The sequence below is a fragment of the Echeneis naucrates genome, chromosome 10 (assembly GCF_900963305.1).
Source record: "Echeneis naucrates chromosome 10, fEcheNa1.1, whole genome shotgun sequence".
NCBI classification, from domain to species: domain Eukaryota; kingdom Metazoa; phylum Chordata; class Actinopteri; order Carangiformes; family Echeneidae; genus Echeneis; species Echeneis naucrates.
The window spans coordinates 17777136-17798120 of NC_042520.1; the positions used below are offsets into that span (position 1 = coordinate 17777136).

The 20985-nt window shown below is 38.4% G+C and overlaps 3 protein-coding genes across 3 annotated transcripts; 1 reads left to right on the top strand and 2 right to left on the bottom strand.

The window, feature by feature from the left end:
• Nucleotides 1-2561: 2561 nt before the first annotated feature.
• eif4ebp3l (eukaryotic translation initiation factor 4E binding protein 3, like) lies at nt 2562-6395 on the bottom strand. Its single transcript, XM_029512282.1, has 3 exons — nt 6024-6395; nt 3918-4094; nt 2562-3138 (listed from the first exon to the last, which is right to left on the bottom strand). The coding sequence occupies exons 1-3, from the start codon at nt 6154-6156 to the stop codon at nt 3110-3112; spliced, it is 339 nt and encodes a 112-aa protein (XP_029368142.1). The 5' UTR covers nt 6157-6395; the 3' UTR covers nt 2562-3109.
• Nucleotides 6396-9998: 3603 nt separating this feature from the next.
• On the top strand, nt 9999-18298 carry acsl4a (acyl-CoA synthetase long chain family member 4a). Its single transcript, XM_029512776.1, has 15 exons — nt 9999-10068; nt 11758-12223; nt 12353-12530; nt 12640-12749; nt 13790-13928; nt 14024-14174; nt 14462-14585; nt 14772-14843; nt 14933-15072; nt 15162-15334; nt 15427-15501; nt 15615-15803; nt 15987-16101; nt 16612-16769; nt 16975-18298. The coding sequence occupies exons 2-15, from the start codon at nt 11867-11869 to the stop codon at nt 17130-17132; spliced, it is 2139 nt and encodes a 712-aa protein (XP_029368636.1). The 5' UTR covers nt 9999-10068; nt 11758-11866; the 3' UTR covers nt 17133-18298.
• On the bottom strand, nt 18239-20979 carry nxt2 (nuclear transport factor 2-like export factor 2). Its single transcript, XM_029512777.1, has 4 exons — nt 20829-20979; nt 20576-20662; nt 18887-19031; nt 18239-18555 (listed from the first exon to the last, which is right to left on the bottom strand). Exons 1-4 carry the CDS (start codon nt 20853-20855, stop codon nt 18371-18373), a joined length of 444 nt encoding a protein of 147 aa, XP_029368637.1. The 5' UTR covers nt 20856-20979; the 3' UTR covers nt 18239-18370.
• Nucleotides 20980-20985: the final 6 nt, after the last annotated feature.

Sequence of the window (20985 nt, forward strand, 5' to 3'; positions counted from 1 at the left end):
ACAAACATTTCATTGACTGTACTCTATGGAGACTGAACCCATTCAACTCAAAATGTAAAAGAAATCGTGGTGTCACATTTACGGCCCTTATTTGGAAATGGAATTGTTCTTTACTTTGAAATTACGACTTTTTATACATCTCAAATATATATAATTATATTTTAATCACAAGCCTGTGGGTATCTTAAAATGTATCACATTTCAAAATGTATTATATTTCAATAAACCAAAATTAGCCCTGTCTGACACTTGTGGCCTGATAGCTTTGTGATAGATACTTTGTCAATAAGCCTGTCTTTGACCAACAAAGTTATGTCTCATTTTCACATGCCCAGTGACTTGTACTTTTGCTGGGAGCTTCCGCTACAATCGAATTACTGTTGCTGTTTAAAATGTAGCAATAAATGTCTTGACAATTTTTAAATGCATAAGCATAATGAGGTAAATGAGGTTGGAAGTTCTGTGCAGAACCAAATATGACATGACATTCACATCTCTTGTATAGATTATGTGTATATATGCACAGATAATAGATAATGAGCAGCTGTTGTGCTCATTTGCACATCCATAAGGGAAGCAATCTTTGCACCTTTTCTGTATTCACAATGGCATGAATGGCATTTCTGAGACAATCACTTTTAACTTTCTTTTGAGCCAGTTAGACAGTCAGCCCTTTCTTTTGCTGAAGATATAATTAAAGTGTGAGCATGTGTTGACCAAAGTGAAGTGAGATCAGTATTGTGGAAGGTGCTTGCTTAGCAAAATGTCTGTGAAAGGTGGTGATTTTTATTATATGTGTCTGTATACAAGATGGTGCAGTTTTGTGCAGAGTCTTTAATTATCTTTTTCAGCTCCCTTCACCAGAGGGGAAATCCTTCGATTACCATGTTGGGAGCACATGGTATTTTTCATAGTTACCTGGCACCTGGCCTTGTTCTCACGTGCACTTGTTCAAACACTCAGCTACATGCAGGTCAATAGGCACGTTTTACAGGAACAGCCAAGTGCACTCAAACTGTCATCTGATTAAGTACTTTTGGCAAAAGGTTCTGTATCTTATCATTGTGCTGTATCAGTCCAGTATTTGCTGTGGGGTACAAGAACGCCATGGCACAAGCAAGTTTACTTTGAATGATCTTTAAAGAATTTCAAAGAACCAAAGGCAGACCATGCATTTCAACATGCTTTGATGCTTATTATCAAATAGGGATCAATATGTCAGAGTGTCCTGGTGAAAAAATCTGGTTTGAAGTATTGTGAGGTGATTGCCATTCATATCTGTGAGGCCTTGGGACAGGAACAGCTGAGCGGACTGACCCACATCACATCTCAAACATAACACAGAGGCACCCACTTATCGGCTCTCACTTAAATACTGCACTCAAGATATACGTTGACATCAGCAATACCATCAATGCCATAACAAATATTTATCAACATGAGTCATACTGCTTTACAATTTCATATCTGAGATCAAGTACCAACAAGTGTCTCACCCCCAGCCCTGCATTGCAGAGTGGTTTCAGTATGTCTTGTCTTTGCTCTGCAGCTGCCCTCATTCCTTAATGCCAGACCTACTCCTAGAGTCAGCCTCTTCTAATCTGGAGATCAGTGTCTCCAACAGGAGGGCAAACCCTGACCCTGTTGATTAATGTGAGAGGCTGAATACACAGTGTTCATGGGGCTGGTTGGTAACTTGGGCTAATGGTGTAATTTAAATTCAATCCTGCTGCTGAGGAATATAAACAAACATTCTTATCATAAGCTATAGCTTTTGTTTTAGTGGACTTGTGTTCTCTTCAAGATGTTCACGCTAGTTCTGAAAGTTCCATATTCCATCTTAAGCAACATTCACTATGCTAATAATTTTTGTCCAATAGTAGCAATTCACTGCTTAATGAAGTCATCTCAGACAAGTCAGCTTTGCCTGTACTTGAGTCCACTCCACCACTGCTCAGAAACACACCATCCCTTCCATGAGATGGTTATGTAAGAAAAGTCTTTTTAGGTTAGGAAGGTTCCTAACTGGCATTCAAGGCTTTCCTGATGAGGGCTTGTTGAATTCCTGCCTTGTCACCTTTCGCATAGGAAACATTTCCTTTTCAAATCCTATCAAAATTACTGTTAGGACTTTATCAAGTCAACCTATGAATTATCAAATTATTAAAACCCTTATAAATGCACTATATTTTATGAGTTTATCACTTATGAGATTTAAATAGGCAAGTATAATACAGCCATTGTTCAATCATTCAATATTTGAATATTTAGAATTTTTAGTTAATTATTTCAATGGCTCTTGTGGGCTACTTCTCTTTCAACACTTATAAAAAGGAATAGTTCTATGATGAAGTGATGGGAAATATATATATATATATATATATATATATATATATATATATATATATATATATATATATATATATATATATATATATATATATATATATATATATATATATATATATATATATATATGTGTGTGTGTGTGTGTTAATGCATGTACGTGTTGTTAGATGACAATGATGAATAATTAGAACAAACAAATAAGAACACAAAAATGAATGACTGAATAGCCTTTATTTGAAATTATTCACATTTCATCTCTCCCTCCATACAAAACACTTGGAGCGTATTTTTAGTAAGCCCTGACCCCGAGTATTATTAGGCACAAAGGAAGTTAGAGTTCCTTTTTAAGAGGGAAATACAAAAGAAAACAAAACTGATACCTGCAGTGAAAAACCCTACATTACATATCTTAATGTAATCATCTTATATTCCCCCAACTTAAAAAATACCCTACATAGTAAATTTTCTTATTTACAAAAAGATTTAAAAAAAAAAAAAAAAATCAAGCAAAATGGATTTTTTCTTCACCTCCTGCAGCTCTGAAGCGAGTGAGTAACCAATCAATCCATTTAATACCATTTCTTTACCTAAAACTTTTTTAGGGTAAAAAAAAAACCCCAGAAGTTCTCTAACTTTCCCATTGTTTGTAAAGCTTTCATTAAAAAAAAGTGAAAAAGCTATATATGTAATGCGTCCTTGTTATCAAAAACCTTGGAGGTGTTTTAACCAATAACTCTCCACAGGAGGTAGTACTAGAGGCTCAGATGTCCATCTCAAACTGGTTGTCATCTGTTGAAAAGGGAAAGAGAAAGAGGGTTTCATTTAACAAGGGGAGACATGTCACAACAGATGGCAGTTAACAGTTGTTGTTTGCACCTCAAGCACGACCGCGCCTTCATTAACTACAGAGACAGGGGCAAACTACAGCCCTTATCAATACACCCCCAACTGGCAAGATGTAACAAAACACTTGAGGAAAAAGGGTGTAACTTGCAAATCCTGTCCCCTTGACATGTCCTGTGTCTTCACACAACAGATATGAGAGACACAGGAAAAAGCAGGTCACCTCTAACCCCTTCTTTAGCCTGTAGGAAGGAATGGAGTAAGACAGATTGATGGTTGGGTGCATTTCCATAGGCAATAAATAGCTATCTCAACTTGTCTATGCACCCAACCTTGACCACACTCCCACAAGTTATATTTTTTTGAGAAGAGGTTAGTGAAACCTGAATATATCTTGTTATCTTTCCTAAACACTCAGTAAAAACAAATTTACAGATGACACCATCAGCTGGATAGATAAGGAAAGCCTTACTGTCATATGCAATACATAATATACTGCGATCACTGAGTAATAAAAGACTGGCCTAGTTTTAAAGGCTCGTAAAAACAAAACAACGAGTCAAAAGCCTAAAAGCTCATGAACACACAACATTGACCTGGAAAAGAAAAGTCATTGTATAAGCAAACTGGTGCATGTGTTTTTTTTTTTTTTTGTTGGCTCAGTCTAAAGAGGTGTATCGGGGGAGATATTTTGACTTCTGTTGTGGTGGCAGCGACATTTGTACCTGTAATGTCCTTCTCCTCCTCCTCAGCCTCTTCTTTGAGGTCTTGCAATTTCCCCATGGGGTGTGTAGCGGGTACTGTTACCCCTGGGATCTGGGGCAGACAGCATGGGGGGGTCCGGGCAAGAGGGGAATTTCGACAATCCAACAAAAACTTCCTGTCGTAGATAATGCGGGTGCCTGTATTTAAGAAAGAGAAAAAAGTAGTAGTAAAAAAAGTAGGGTTAGGGTTAGGGTTAGTATTTTACATGATGTAAACAACCATTATTTCACTTCCTGAAGGAAAGTGAAGTAAGAAACTCCAGGCCAAATGCTGGGCTTATACTTGAGAAATTACAGGGCTGCTGTTACTGGAGCAACTGTGTATCACAGCAAGGTGTACATCTAGGGAGTCAAGTATTATTATTCCTCTACTGGAGAGGATTTGAGCGAAGCAAAGTTCTGCGAGTGCAGAGAGGGGGGAGGATGAGGGCTGCCACTGCAGTGAATTCTAGGAAAACAGGGAACATTACATTCTCTCTTTGAAGTGAAACGTCTGGACAATAAGGCCATATTTCCCTTCCCTGACCCCAGTTAAAGCATTGACATCGATCGCATTTGCAACATACTCCAATATATATCCAAAGATGACAAATGTTTTCTGGCAGGCATGACAATTTAAGATTAAATTTCTGCAAAAAACACCGAAGCTTGCCACGTCCTAAGTTTACTTTTGCCTCATGTCTGCCAAGATCATAAATAGGATGTTATGTTACATGTGACCAGGATGTGGCTGAGCCAAGGAGTGGTCTGCTGCTCATAATTTTACAGGACTTCGAACTGTTCTGTAATGTATCAGTTCACCCTCTGTATGAGGAAAACATGTTATGCAATTGCTGAGTGGTAAGTAGTTTATCCTGGTCGAAGGAAAATAAAGCACAGGGGAACAAGAGAAAGAACTGGGGCAAGGAAAGGGGGCTGTAATGTAAGCTATAGCACAAGCACTGTGTTGGCAGGCAGCATTACTGTGGCGCAATGAAGTTAAAAGCTAAAAGAAAACCAACACATTTTGGATGCCAATGGAGTATAAAGGTGTTGCACATAATAGATGTGGAATAGAGGTCAAAACTTTGTAGCGTCCTCAAGCTTTAGTGCAATGCATAAATAAATGAAAGATTGCACTCCCTTTGCATTAGACCTCCCCTCTGTCTCCTCCTCTACGCTTGTACAGAATGTTCTCTACTGTTTATGAAATGCAGAGCAAAGAGGGGATAGGACTGCCTGAAGCTCCACCACTGCTGAAGCCAATCACTTGGCTGTTCAGCAGCTGGAAACATACACCCTCTTCAAATCACAAGTCACGGGTTAGACTGTTCTTTTTGTCTTTGGACACTGGTATTTTGGATGTGGAAACAAGTGACCGTTTCTAAATGTTGTGTGTTTGTGTGTGTGTGTTATTTTGTCAGCAATGGTCATGTATGACTATTTCATGGCCCACTTACACCTGACATTTTTTAATGCATTTTGTGTGATTTGATTGTAATCAGGTAATGTATAACAGGTATTACAAGTCTAAATCATTGAGATTTAAAAAAAAAAAAAAAAGAGAAAGAAAACATATTTGATCCATTTTAGTGCCTCTTAATCAGGGTTACACAAATAGCTCCACTTATTCTGTATTGAGTAGCACCGATTTGATTACAACTTGAAAACTAGTGTGGAAGGCCTTGATGATGTGCCAAAAAGCATTCACTCCGCCAGATCAGTAAACAAAGGTACATTTGCTGACAACATTAGGGGAGCTGCTGGGCTATATGCAGCAAACCTTTTTAAATTTTTAAATTGATGTTTTAATCAAAGAGCAGAGCGAGTAGAACATAACGTTTAAATTCGCCATTACGATCATCTGTGTCGAACATTTGCTTATTGTTGGTAGCTTCTCGCGATAGTTTCTCTTTGAGCTGTGTGTGTGTGTGTGTGTGTGCGCGCGCGCACGTATGTACCAACACAAGAGCGTGATCAACATGTCCTGCTGTGTGAACGTTATTCAAAATAACAGTAATAAGAAATATGATAAACGAAGGATAAATACAAGACAACGACTTATTCTGCGTTTTAAAGCTTCCTTACCGCCCGGTGTGGTGGAGAAGAGGGTTCCCCCGGGGGTTTGGCTGTAACAGTCGGGCAGCTGAGACCAGTCTTTCAGGGTGAGCACCCTGGTCGGGATGGGGCAGCTTTTCACTTGGTTGGTGCTGGTCGACATGTTAGCCTCTGGTTAGCTGCTGCAGGCGATGTGGAACAAGTCTTTGGCTTATTATTCACGAACCTGAACTTGATATTTGCTGCTCGCTCACAGCCTTGTAATAACACAAACGTAATTGTGGCTCTTCCACCAGCAGACTGCTACCAAAGTCGAGGTTGCGGTGTCCCTGACCGAGAGCAGCCACTCAACGCTACCACGTGCCGCGGCGGAGCACAGCTGCAGCAGCCACTCGTGATGTTTTTGTGCAGCAGCTCCGAGCCACGTGGGCCGATCCCCAGTGTGTTGGGTTCACTTTACTACACGAGACAGTCTGGGAGGGTGGTGTTTAAGATGGCGTGGTGGTGGTGGGGGGGGCGGATCATGCAAACACAATACACCTCCGAGACCAAACTGAATGCGTTTCTATAATATTTTGTATTAAACTATAAACTCATATAGCTATCACTTTATATTTGTTTATTTAGTTACAGTTTGGCACTAAAACCTGAGTAAAACCCCAAACGAAGAAGACAGTAACAATCATATATAGAGTAAGGCTCTTTTTTCTAATCCAGTAACTGCAGACAAATTTCAATCCATTAAATATTAATCCATTAATGTTTCGTAAGGGGGATTTCCTATATGTGCATATCGCTGTTGACGTATTCATTTAAGGTTGAAAACACGAATCATCCCGATTATATTCTCAAAGAATAGTTGTGAAAGAAGTGTCAAAGAAGTGTTGACATTTCTTCAGGAGACGTTTAATCGATGTCTATAGACATATTCACCTCTCATGTTATCATAAAAATAGATGCTGATTTTTTTTTTGCTGCTGCAGCTCCAACACACAAATAGATATCCGGATTCAAATCATTCATCCACTACTGTGGCGAGCTTTTGTAATGTCCACAAACTCTCACATTTATACGTCAATTGCCTGTTTAAAATTGTAGAGTAATGTATTACTCAGTTGTGCATGGAGCTAATGCGGTCAAACGAATGGTAATGATTTATGATGTGCGGCTCCTCGGTCCACAAAACAGGCGCACCTTGACTTTACACTCGCCATATTCGACAGTACTGCCTTCTTCAGGCATAAAAAAGTTTTACATTGGGGTCGACGATCCAGTTATTCCAACCACCGGCCAAAAAGATACAATATTTGTTTGTTGGACTTTATGAAACGTCAAAAAAACAAAAACAAAAACAAACAAACAAACAAACAAACAAACAAAAAAAAAAAAAACCCTACATACAGACAGCATTTACACATTTGAGGTTCCATTTGTACACGTGGAACCGGATTTAGACATTTCTTGGTCGTTTCCGGTCATTTTGTTGTTGTCGTGATACGCATTTGTAACTTCACATCCAGGTGTTATCGCATTTGATCTATTAAGAAAAATCACAAACGTGACGTACAGTCTACACCAGCAGATGGTGACATCCCTTCACATGAGCCGACAGAAGAAGAGGGTGTAGGACGAGGGTCAAAAAAAGCACTGGTCGGATTGCATGGTTTCACCAAAGATGCTCCTGACCTGCTTTCCTGCCTTTTATTTGTATCAAAAATCATTTGAAGTTGTATGAAGTGGTGGGGAAAAGGATGATGGGAGATTTGTCGATACATTGATCAGTTGGTGCAGAGTTACTTTTTCAATGCTGATCAGGTTTGTTATTAGTTACTTAGATACTGGACCTGACAGAATTCGCTGGAAAGACCAAGATGAGGCTAAATGATCTACATAGAGCGTTGTCTTTTCTCCTTACAGTCAAATAAATATTGCCAACTTTAGTATTCATGACACCTTACAAAGATGCTGAATTGATTGCAAACCAAAAAACAAGTTTATCCAAAACCTATCCAAGTTTCAAAACAACATTTGCGTTTGTATTGATCCAAGGCCGCAGATTATGCTTACTGTAATTCCACAGACTGTCAGGAATTTTCCTATGTCGCCATTTATGAAATGGTGAGATATCAAAATGCGGAGCAAACTAATCAATGTTAAGTGAATTTTGAAGTGCGTGGCATATGGACACTGCCTAAGAAATTAATGACATTTAGTGACGTTTGTGTTACTGTATATTTGAATTAATCTTTTTATGTCGTTTAGACTTATTTTTAATTTACACACCTTTTCTCATTGCATGCATCAAGCATTGCATTTCTTCGCTGCCTATTGTGCTTATTTATGCTAATATGCACCCATATAATATATACCGAGCTTTCCTTATCTGCTCTTCACTGACATAAATGTAAATACCTCCTCAGTCATCAGCCGTTTAGTAAGCCACGACTTTTCGAAAACTGTATTGTGGTTTCTTTGTGGGTTCAGTGCCCCCAATTCACAAGTTCACAATGTATGATTGTTAATATTCTTAGTGTGAATATCTCTTAGATGGATCAAGACTGTCTTTTTGTGCCCCATTAGGCTCATCTCATCACTTATTTTTCTCATGTATATAATATTACCACTTATCTGATTATCTGTGAACTGCACGTTTTTTATATATAAATATATATTATCTAAAAAGAAAGTAACTATTTGTAAGATAAACATTGAACAGGGTAGATATTTTGTGTGCCTGCTCAAACAATTGTAAAAACTTTAACATAATGCACACTTTCAATCCAATCAAACATATATTTTTTTGTAAAAGAACAGCACTAAGTGCATATTTTAAATATTTTTTTAATATTGCATTGAAGATAAAATTTTAAAAGTTGAAATTTGCATTCATTTTAAATATAAAAATGTAGGTTAGTGTCATAACATTGGGTTTAATATACCATCTTTAAGTGTACTTTAATCAAGTTATATTGAGACGCTTTTATAAAAAGTACACTAATGTGCAGTTTACCCTTACAGTTGTGCCTATATTCATCAGAAATTTTGAAACTCTTTGCATGAATGAGTATATAAGTGCAGTAAAAGTATAGAATGAATCGTTCTGAAGTGGGACTTAATTACTCTTGGGAAACACTACCAGTATGCATAATAGAAATATCTAATTTACCAATGATTTAAATAAGTAATAGTATTATAATATGCTATGAAACACTATTGATGACACTTAAAGGGAATTTTAATCAACCATTTCTACGAATACAAAATAATTAATTTCGCGGTCAGATAGTATTGAGTTGCATTCTCGTGCAGTCATTCATTGTTCAATGTATGTTAACACTAAAGTTGCATCAAAAAATCAAAAAATGCAAAGTTCGCTTCATATTGTGAGATTTCAACATTGAAATGTTGGTTTTTTGAAGATTTGACATTGATCACAATCCAACGTGCAATGCGATAGAAAAGTGCAAAATAGACCCATCACGCTGATACTACCTGTCTTAAGAAACATATTTACACATTTTGAGATTCTCAATGAGAGATTTGTGAGATACATGTGGCTACATGTAACGACATGTTTAATTGTCGCCACATTGTATATACACAACATTTCTACAAATATATTATAAATAAGTATAATGTTAATCTACGTATAAATATTGCCCTAACCCTAACCCTGCTCTCCCTTATTTAATCACTTAAGACTATTTAAACGCAGAGCAAAACCGCTTAAGCAATAAAAGCAAACAAAACCAAAAACAGACGTCTCATCAGTAAAAAATAGAAATATCAGTGTCCTCTATAAACAATATATGCAAAGCAGTGACGAAAGAGCAGAGCGTCGGCGTTCCGACATCACAAACAGTACGGACTTCCGGTAACGGATTTTCTAAGTAGCGGATGTAGCGGGGCAGGGCAAAATAAATAAATAAATAAATAAATAAAAAACTACTCGGCTCCTCATTGGCCCAGAAATATGGAATCAGATGACGTAGGGGTTCCGGGTTTCTTGGTGCTAGAGGTAACTGTCGGTCATTTCAGAGCGGCGAGGACTTGGCCGGTGTTTCTGCTGCTGGAGGTAAGAAGGCGTCACCAATTAACTACTGTAATCTCCTTACCACCCTTCTATCCGTGTGTCGGTGGCGGTTAAAAGGATTCAGCCATGTTCTCGGTGGCTCACGGTAATTAATTTGCCGGCAGCTGCTCAGTGATAGCCGGAGCAGCATCGCGTGGCGGCTTTTGTCGCCGTCCCGCTCCGTCCTACTGTCAAACGCCGGCTGCTGTCTACCGAGCGAACAAACCACAGTCTCCTGTTACCGTTATTTTATTTAATTTTATTTTTTTAAGAAAAATTGACCCCTAAATGTTGTTTTCAATGAAGCTCGTTCGGGTTTAAGGGTGCGCCGTTTTCTCTGGTGGTGTATTTCTCAATTCTGAGGGTTACATTTGCGATATTCATCCAAATGGTCTTCATGTTGCCATGGAGATATCTTATTCATTTGTGATGATGATTTTGCCGGAAAACCGGACTGTTCACGTCATAGTCAAAGTCATCACTAGTCATCACGTCCGGCTCATCGGTGTTACGCTGAGAGATTGAGGAGATTACGTGCGATTTTCATGATATTTTCCAGCCACACGGACAGACAGGAAAAAGAAAATCGAGAATCCGACCTCGTTGGCCGTAGCAGCAGCTGCACTACCTGTTTCGGAGTCAAAAGACAAATGTTTCTGCTTGCCAGAATTTTTTTTTAAATCTCTTTTGGGTAGTCAAATATAATCGATGTTCAGATAATGAAGATATGATTCATTGAATGGTAATCGCATCATGTGCTGCAGTTACAAGTGGTGCCTGTGGGGAAGGGTGGGGTCATATCTGACTTTTTCATCATGTACATACTGGATCGGCGTTGATATGGACCAGATCAGATGATAATACCCTTACAAAGAATCACTAGTGTAGTTGTAACTGCTTCATTGATGCAGTACAGTAAGGTTACTCGTGAATGGAGTTTGACCTAGAGTGACTCTCACTGACCACAGAGTGGGGTGATGCCTAAGAGTATCATCATTGGTTGATCACAGCCTGATCCTCTTCAGTATAACTCAGAGGGCTGTGGTCATTGGGCAGTGACCAATCTTGTCAGAGCGTCCCCAACTCAACCCTGCCTTTGTGACCTTTCAGAAAACCTACCATTTTGTTGTATTGAAAGGTAGACAGGTGTGTTAGGCATTGCAAGGGAACCGACTCTTTTATTTATGGCAACACGCCCATCCAGAAAGGCTCCCTTTAAAACTGAGCTTCAAAGGCTGACAAGCTCACAGTAGGTGTTTGATGCAGAACTAGAGAGAGGTAAGTCTCTCGGGAAGATCTTGTCGAAGGGGAGAATAGCAAGGTTGTTCCTCAGTGTACATGTTAGGTAGGATTTGACTTACTGGTATTAATAGTTGAAGCTCTTTGGTTTGCTCTGCTTAGGCCATAGTTTTAAACTGTTTTCTTTTTCTGAGTAGACTATCAAAAGTAAGTTAACTAACTTCCTCTTCCTATTGCCCCATCGAAATCAGTTTTTTTCTTGGCTTGAATTTTTACTTGTGAACTGCTTTTATTTTTGGTAGTAATTTCATATTGTCTTTTTTAAGCCATTTTTCGAATTGTATTTTCTGTTCCTCTTGTCTCTTTTTTAGGTGTAACATTTGTGTGATAGTAGACAAGACTTTAATTTTAAATTTAACAAAATTGTTAATTCTGGACTATTTCTTTTTTTAGGCTTCCCAACTGATACAATTCTCATTACTCACATCAAACATCCTCAGGACTAGTGCATCTTAAAAAAAACTTGTGACTGCTACCTATCCCTTCCCTGCACACTGCAAGAATGGGACTCAACACAGATTCAGCACTGCAATCTATCCTCCTCTTTCCAATCCACCTTCTGGTGTGGCTGTACTCCATCCTATCCTTCCTACCCTGGTACTACATAACTGGCGCTGGGAAAAGACAAGCTGTGTCCAAGCGGATAAAGGCGCGGTCCACTTCGGGCCGTGCTGAGGGACCATACCGCTCTGTAGACCACTTTGAGGGCCTGGCCAGGGAGGACCTTCCAGGGAAGGACACGCTGGATAAGCTTTTCGAGCATGCTGTACAACGCTTTGGACATGCACATTGTCTTGGCACCCGAGATATTCTGAGTGAAGAGAATGAAATTCAGCCCAGTGGTAAAGTATTTAAAAAGGTAAGGATTATTATTATTCTATTCCTCTGGCTAGAGATACTTGGAAAGTCAAATATGTCTGATGCATGTGATTTATTTATTTTTTTTTATTTTTTTTTAAATTTATTTATTTATTTTTTTCCCATCAAGCTGATCTTGGGGGAGTATAGATGGCTGTCTTACAATGAAATGGAATCCATAGTCAGTCATTTTGGCAGTGGATTGGCAGCTCTTGGACAACAGCCCAAAAGCACCATTGCAATCTTCTGTGAAACCAGAGCAGAGTGGATGATTGCTGCCCAGGCGTGCTTCAGGCGGAATTTCCCATGTAAGGATACTGTACTGCAGTACAGACTGTTATCTGATTAGAGGTAAAGATTATCCATTAACTGCTGTTAACATGTTTTTGCTCACTGAGTGTTTTGTTTTCATAACAGTGGTGACATTTTATGCCACACTTGGACAGGAGGCTATTGCATTTGGTCTGAATGAGACAGGTGTTACACATCTCATCACCAGTGTGGAGCTACTTGAGACTAAACTGAAAGTGAGTTCATCCCTCTTTTTTTTTTTTCTTTTTTCTTTTCTTTTTGTAGAAGTGGAGCAATGATGATCTAAATATATGATTTTTTTTTTTTTTTTCAAGATAAGTAAATAATATCTAATAATTATGGGTGTGACGATGCGCTGAAGTCACAGTTCGGTATGTACCTTTGTTTTGAAATCACAGTTTGGTACATTTTCGGGGATTTAGATTTAAATTTATTATCAAATTCAAAACATAAAATTGTGAAAACATTAAACATAACACAATTCCCTGAACAAAGGATGGTTTTAGGTCGGAAATCTAAATATAGTATGAATATAATATAAATATAAGTAATAAAATAAAGATCGATTAAAGTGCAGCAGGTGGAACATAGTGTAAGCATTTTCAAATTCACCTTCAAACTGCTCATTTAAATAAAAAACCTTTACTATACAAGTTGAAATGAACTTGAAATCTTACTCACATGCTTAATTCTTCACTGTAGAAAACAGAAAATATACGAACCACGTACTCCTGCTAAAACTAGTTGCCAGATGGCTCTGCTTTAGCGTGTTAATATTTTTGTTGCCTTCGGTACATGGGCGTATTCGAATAGATGTACCATTACACCCCTAATAATAAAATATGATAATTAAATCAAACCTAGTATGTAGGAATATTGCTTGAATTGCTTTGAAATCTTCCATGCCTTGAAGGCCACATGGAAGAATGAATGAATTCAGTATCTGTCATCTGTTTCTCAATTCCCCCAGAATCCTTGCTCAAAATAGGAACACAAGCAAAAGGAAAATAATGTATGTTTTAAAATATGTCGAACATTTCAGATAAAGTTGCAAACTTTTTTATTTTTTTTATTTTAAGCATGCTTGTTGGTCTTCCAGAGGTACATTTGATAGATATTTTAGCTGCTGCTCATTGTAAAGATAATATCAATGCATATCCATTGATCCATTGATTGACCTAGAAATTCTTTTAATAAAACCATTAAATCCGATCTGGCATTCTGTTTTGACACCATTGTTGCCATCTCTTTCTAGAATGTGCTTCCACAGATCCCGAAACTGAAGCATTTGATCTTTGTGGACCAGAAGAAAGTGATCACAGAAGGCTATGCAGCAGGACTCTCCATCCACAGCATGCAGGCCGTACGAGAGCTTGGTGCGCTGCCTGAAAACAGTACGTATTTCTTATTCACTATAGTTTTCTTCTTCTTTCTTTCTTCTTTGACATTTACAATGCACAAACAGTAAGTGATTATGTTTTTCCTGCAGTGGAGAGGGCCATTGTGAAACCCCAGCCTACAGATTTGGCTGTAGTGATGTACACCAGTGGCTCCACAGGAAGACCCAAAGGAGTCATGATTGTCCACAGTAATCTGGTTGCAGGAATGACAGGGCAGTGTGAACGCATCCCTGAACTTGGGTGAGTTTCAGTATTGGTCAGTATATAGAGAATGAATTTATATAATAGAATAGCTTCACAGTTCTTATCAAGAAGCAAAGTTTACAAGGCTCTTTTATTTGTTGCTACAAAAATAACATTGTCTTAGGATATGCCAAGTAGATAAGGGCAGGATTTTCCATATAAATCCATGGTGGTCCCACCCACAGAAGTAGCAGATTCAAAAGCATTGGAAGTTGGAAAGGAACAGAAAATGTGTATTGGTTCCTGCTTTTAACCTTTACTTTCTCCTCCTTATGTTCCTGCAGACCTGATGATACTTACATAGCTTATCTGCCCCTGGCTCATGTTCTTGAAATGACAGCTGAAATCTCCTGTGTTACATATGGCTGTCGAATTGGCTACTCATCTCCACAGACACTGTCAGATCAGGTAATACACAGCAGCTGGCCCGAAATTATATTTGCCAACTTATATGCTATGTTTTGTAAAACCTGTTGGCACCTGGGTGTGGCTATAAATACTAGTCTATGTTATTGCAATAAGCTGAATCATCTGTTTAATGTAACCGTACTACTGAGTGACGTCATCTGTTTTTTTCCCCTCTGCTCCATTTAGTCCACTAAGATAAAGAAAGGAAGTAAAGGAGACTGCTCAGTGCTTAAACCCACCCTGATGGCAGCTGTGCCAGTAAGAATCCTCTGTTCTTTCTGTTCTTTTTCTCTTTTAGTCATCACTCTTCTCCCGATTTCTTTAACCTGTATGTTCTCCCTAAAAAGGAAATTATGGATCGCATAAACAAGAATGTGATGAGCAAAGTGCAGGAAATGAGTTTCATTCAGAGGACTCTGTTTACACTGGGCTACAAGTATAAATTGGAGCAAATCAAAAAGGGCTATGACGCACCACTCTGCAATGCGTAAGAAACCACTGTATTTCCTTCTGGGCTGTCAAAAATAAATCAATTTGTGTTAAGCTTGAAGTGAACACAGCAATCTCCCTTTACAGCCTGTTATTCCAGAAAGTCAAGAAGCTGCTTGGAGGAAGAGTGAGAATGATGTTGTCAGGGGGAGCTCCTCTGTCACCGGCCACTCAAAGATTTATGAATGTATGTTTCTGTTGTCCAGTGGGCCAGGGCTACGGCCTCACTGAAACCTGTGGAGCAGGCACCATCACAGAGGGTAAGACAGGATTTAAAAGTCCAGAGTAAGGAGAAAGAACAAAGGTGGGAATTAAGTGCAGTGTCATTAAGATATTGTGCCCTATTATACAGTTGCAGACATCAGCACTGGTCGTGTTGGAGCACCTCTTATTTGCTGTGAGGTCATACTCAGGGACTGGGCTGAAGGTACAGTGGGAAAATATGTTGGGTGCTGCTGCAGGCAGTGCTTACAATAAAAATATTCAATTAATTGCAGGGTAATTGCATGTTTTATTGTTTTGTTTGCCATTTTATCTCAGGGGGCTACACCAGCAAAGATGAACCGAACCCAAGAGGAGAGATCCTGATTGGTGGTCCCAATGTAACCATGGGTTACTACTGGAATGAAAGCAACAATCAGGACTTTTTTGTGGATGACAATGGGCAAAGGTGGTTCTGCACTGGTGATGTAGGAGAGATTTACCCAGATGGCTGTCTACAAATAGTGGGTGTGTATGCTTTCAAACCAGTTGCGTGCCACTTAGGGACATGGCTTTTGTCTGATGGTGCAAAATTTCATAGCCCTAATATAAAAGTGATTGTAACTTTTGGAAAAACAAAGTTCAAACAAAAAAACAAAACTGGATTTGACATTACAGCACTGTTAGAAACCCATTTTAATTTTCTTTTAGACCGCAAGAAAGACTTAGTCAAACTTCAGGCTGGGGAGTACGTGTCTCTTGGTAAAGTTGAATCTGCGCTGAAAAACTGCCCTCTCATTGACAACATCTGTGCTTACGCAAACAGGTGAGAAAGCTACTTTTTTTTTCTTTCCCCTCTCTCCAGGGAGTAGAGACTTTCTTCCATACCTGTATGTAGGAACACATGAGATCCGATGTTGAAAGCAAGCAGAGTCTCTGTTGATGTCAAGTAGCAATTGAATCTGTTGATTTGTTGCTTTACCAGGATGGCTTTGGAGCGTCACATGGATTAAATCAATGAATAGATACCTATGTGTTGGTTATTGCTGGGGTCCATTTATGCCTTTTATTTTAGTGGTGAAAGATGGAAATGTGCGAGTGAGTGTGTGAAGTGTTTATGAGGGCATTCTTCCTGAGACATTTTCCAGAGCTGAACCTGTTGCACTCAGTCTTATTGACTTTTAAATTCCTCCCTTAAATAATAATTGGCTACACCAAACCTCCTTTCAGCACTTTTAGAACTATCGTTTCAGCATTTAATTCCTATTCCTATTGCTAGATTTTCAGCAGTCAACATGACTTTTATTAAACTTGTTTTTAATATTCATCCTTTCAGTGATCAGAACTATGTGATCAGCTTTGTGGTTCCCAACCAGAAAAAATTAACAGAACTGGCCAAACAGAGAGGCATTGTGGCAGCATGGGAAGAGATCTGCACTCACCCTGAGATGGAAAGAGAAGTTCTCAAAGAGATCAAGCTCGTCGCAGCTAACAGTAAGAACCTTACTTTTATACATACTTCACCTGTTCATGTTGTCCAAATCAAATTTATTTATTTAGGACCAAATCATAAGTTACATCAAGGCACTTTACACGTAGAGTTTGCCCGTTATGTACCAATGTTTAGTGGTGAAGATCAAATTCATCATTCGGATATGACTGAGCATTACTTTACTCTTCCTCTTTCCTTTGCACCTAGTTAAACTTCAGCGATTCGAGATTCCAGTGAAAGTGCATCTCAGTCCTGAGCCATGGACCCCAGAGACTGGTCTTGTGACAGATGCATTCAAGCTGAAGCGGAAAGAGCTCAAGAACCACTATCTGCACCACATAGAGAGAATGTATGGGGGCAAATAACTGTGACAATTTCACTTAAGAGTCCCCATCTTAAACATTACCACTGTTCTGGGGTATAAATAATTTTCCTGGTACCCACTTCAGTTTTTCATGCTGTTTGTGTACCACACACATCCAAATGGAAACATCATTAACAGAAAAGCTGAAGCTGGAGATAATTGTACCTGTTGATATGTGCTGCTTTTTATGTTTGTGTTCAAGTTTTGATTGTTAAAAATATGTACTTCATAGGCAACTTTTACACCTGAATAAGGGTCTGAGACCCATAAATGCACTCAACTGCCATCCACATCCATCCAAATCTGTTGGCACTCTCTTTGTAGCCAATAGAGTACTACTCTACATATTCTCTACATGGTGCAAAGCTTTGTTTTTACTTCCACTGGAAATATTAACTTTAGTTATTGCAGTCGCTTTTAAAGCTCTTGTAAAGTTGAGTACTGATGTTACTGTGCCTTCAGTCTGCAGTACTTGTGTAGTCGAGCAGAAGTAAGTGGTATCTGTATAAAAACAAATAGCTTGTGTTTGTTACAAAAATGGTTGAACTGCCATGTCAATGTTTAGTTCTGGCTTAAGGAAAAATCCCTCCACCAGAGATGAACCACGATGAACCACGATGAACCAAAAAGTAACTTGTGATCATGTGTGCTTATTTTATTTTTTTACCCATGTTGTATTTATTTGATATTGTGTCAATCTATTGAGAAAATAAGACCAAAAGGTGGATATATAAATGACTCAGGAAGATTAGCAAATGTTTTAATATATGAATTTGTCAAGGAGTGGGTTGCTTGCCTAGAAAGCACTTAATTCAGAATGAATGTGGGCACCTTATTTATTCGGGAACAGACACGTGTAACTAAACTAGCTACTAAAATGCTTCTAAGCTTTAGACATTGTAATACTGTATAAATTTTGCCTCAGTTAACATTTTATTTTAGAATTTGGCATCTGATGGTCATCTGTCAGCTTGGGCATTTTAATATTAGAGGGATTTTTTCTGTGTCATTTTGAAAGTTGTGTTTGCACCACTAAACCTTTCAGGAAGCAAACATTGACAGTCACTTTACAGTTGGTTTTTCAGCGATTTTATTTGTATTTATTACTCCATCATTATCTCATGCCTCGATCAATATTTCAAAAAATAAAACATCTTTTTGTAATTATCATTTTGTAATGTGTTATTATAAAACAAATAAACCAACATCATGTCAAGATTTCTACACTGCCACAGAGCCTTAGTTGTTCCAGTCTTGAAATCGGAAACAGTCACTCGCAATTTTCCAAACAGGCTGGTCATTGTTGGGTGAAGCCTGAGCCGTTAAAAGGAAGTTCTGATTGAAAAAACGTGGTTTGTTCCCTTCAAACTTGACTGTGCCGCCAGTCACCACAAGCAGCGTGGTCTGGCCCTGGGTTGCTTGTTCTGATAGAGAAGAAGCAGTGCATTAGTGTTGGACAAACACATCACAACAACATCTGCAGTAGGATGACACAATCAGACGCTGAAATTCTCACTTTCATTTTTTAGATTTAACAGTCATCATTTTCATGCCTCCCTTGAATTTGAGGCAACAGAGGGGAGAATCCATATCCTCATCAAATATTGCTATCACTGTATTTTGTATATACAGCTCATGACATAGCTGTAGGTCTGTATTCTCTCTCATTTGTTTTCCCTTTTGGACTTAAAAAGTTATTTTCTAATCACATTTGAGATTTAGCACTTCAAAAGGCTTCACATTTGTTGTACTGACCATGAACCGGCTGACAGTCCAGTGTGTGAACTTGGAACTCGCTGGATGGAAGCAACTCAAAAAACTCGCCCAGAGCGTCCTGTCCTGACACTGCATTGCCATTCCACACCAACGTCGCTTTGTCCAGGTAAAGTCTGGTCAAATTCTGAGACATAGGATCCAGTGAATAATAACACTGAGGAGCAGCGACATATTACATCAACCATAAATTGGTGTACAGCCTAAAACAATATTATATTTTGAAAAGCAGTAATGATTGATATTAGAGAATTTAGATAATAAACATTTTTAATAGTTTAGATTTTTTTTGGACACATGGAACAAATTTGGATAAGAATCCCTCAAAATTAGATAATTAAATGCTCCAGGCTCTAAATTTTATGTTTACAATTCATTGACACAAGACTTGATTCTTCCAGTAAATGGTTCAACATAAAATCTACTATGTTGTCAAATGATTGTATTGAATTATTGGCATTCCTTTTGTTAGCGCTGATAAATGTACAGCTATAATGACATTTTAAGAAGAGTAGTGCCTTGTTAAGACTGTGCTCAATTGGTCTGTTTGGTGTAACTGTGTGATCGATATTGAGTAAGAACAAAAAAAAAAAAAACCAAAACAAACAAACAGACAATCTTGTTCACAAAGCTGCTCAGTATTCATATTATTATTTACAAGCCTAAGGTCTATGGGACCAAACCCAACCTCCTGGGATATCACTGTGAGAGAAAAACTAAAACTGATTGAAATCAGGGATAGTTTGAATGAACCTAAAGAAAACTATAAAATTCAAAAAAGACAAACAATGAACAAGAGTTCAGCTGCCCCACTTGTTGCTTTTGGATTTATTTTGACTCCGTGGCAAAAGACCCAAAATAAATCTATTTTAAAAGAGATGCATAAAAAAGCCTGATGAAAGCTTGGTAGAATGCAGTGTTGATAACCCACAATGCTCCAGGAAGGCTGTCCTTCAGACAGATGAAAATGTTGCTGCATCCCGTACAGTAATCCTCTTTTCACAACACACCAGAAAAAATGCAAATTATCAAGCTATACTGGAGCTAAAGAATACAGCTCAGTGTCTCTCAGCTTCAAGTCCTGGCTGCCACAGATAATGTATCCTACAAGCATTAAAGAATGGGTCAGAGGAAACTGGCTCTGTGGCCTGCTACAAGTCAAAAGTCCAATCTATGGAAAGCGTTTTTAAATCACATTAAGGTTTTGTTTTTTTTTTTTTTGTTTTTAAATCACTTAATTGCATGGATTTTATTTTGTAGTACAACCTTTTTCTCGTTCTTGTCTCTTTAATTAATTGTATGATATCAAAGAAGTTACGTCTCTCTCCTATCACATAAAGCCTTGAATGACAAATACTTGTTGAGATTCAAGTAATTTTAGACGTGATCGCTGTAAAACTCTTCCCTCAGTGAGAGGGTATCAGTAGCTTTAGACTGGTCTGGATGTGTTGACTGGGACATTTTAACTTACTACTGCTCTCTGGTGAGCAAAACATGCAATACCAATGCTGCGACTTACCTCAAACACATAACAAGTATTATTATAAGATGTATATACCAATGATGTTCGGCCCACAATATTGGATATCTCGAGTCAAGTTCTGTTGTCTTCAAACAAGAACATTGATGTTGCAATTCAGTGAAAACACAACGAACAAGACCATTACCTACCCTCCTTTTCTTATCCATGCAGTCGTAGTAAATGTTAACAAACTCTTCTGAATATCTGCATGACTGGTCAACATGGGTCCTGAAATCCTGTTGTGACAATCACCAGTTAAATGCTGATCACTACCATAAAAAACGACTCAACTCATCTGCAAGCGTTCAATGGAAAATGCGCACATTGGATACTGGCTAGTTAGCACAACATTGTGTTAGCTTGTTGTTGTCAGCGTAAAAGTGTGGCGACTTTAAGGCTTACCGTCGTGTTAGCCATGGCCACAGACATAACGACCCAAACAATACCGAGCACTACTATCTGGTGACTAGTAATAAATCTCTTCAAGCAATCAAGTTGAAGTTCTTTTCTTGTTCATTTGGCCAGCAGGGAAACCATTTTTGGTAAGGATTACTTCCGC

What these genes read in the sequence shown, in the direction of transcription:
- eif4ebp3l (XM_029512282.1), bottom strand. Translation starts at nt 6,156, where the DNA reads ATGTCGACCAGCACCAACCAAGTGAAAAGCTGCCCCATCCCGACCAGG. An exon ending in CTTCTCCACCACACCGGGCG is followed by an intron (nt 4,095 to 6,023) that starts GTAAGGAAGCTT and finishes TCTTAAATACAG; the next exon opens with GCACCCGCATTATCTACGAC. An exon ending in GGAGGAGAAGGACATTACAG is followed by an intron (nt 3,139 to 3,917) that starts GTACAAATGTCG and finishes CCTTTTCAACAG; the next exon opens with ATGACAACCAGTTTGAGATG.
- acsl4a (XM_029512776.1), top strand. Translation starts at nt 11,867, where the DNA reads ATGGGACTCAACACAGATTCAGCACTGCAATCTATCCTCCTCTTTCCA. An exon ending in TGGTGCGCTGCCTGAAAACA is followed by an intron (nt 13,929 to 14,023) that starts GTACGTATTTCT and finishes TTTTTCCTGCAG; the next exon opens with TGGAGAGGGCCATTGTGAAA. An exon ending in GAACGCATCCCTGAACTTGG is followed by an intron (nt 14,175 to 14,461) that starts GTGAGTTTCAGT and finishes ATGTTCCTGCAG; the next exon opens with ACCTGATGATACTTACATAG.
- nxt2 (XM_029512777.1), bottom strand. Translation starts at nt 20,855, where the DNA reads ATGTCTGTGGCCATGGCTAACACGACG. An exon ending in TGGCCATGGCTAACACGACG is followed by an intron (nt 20,663 to 20,828) that starts GTAAGCCTTAAA and finishes TTGTCACAACAG; the next exon opens with GATTTCAGGACCCATGTTGA. An exon ending in GGACTGTCAGCCGGTTCATG is followed by an intron (nt 18,556 to 18,886) that starts GTCAGTACAACA and finishes CTTCTCTATCAG; the next exon opens with AACAAGCAACCCAGGGCCAG.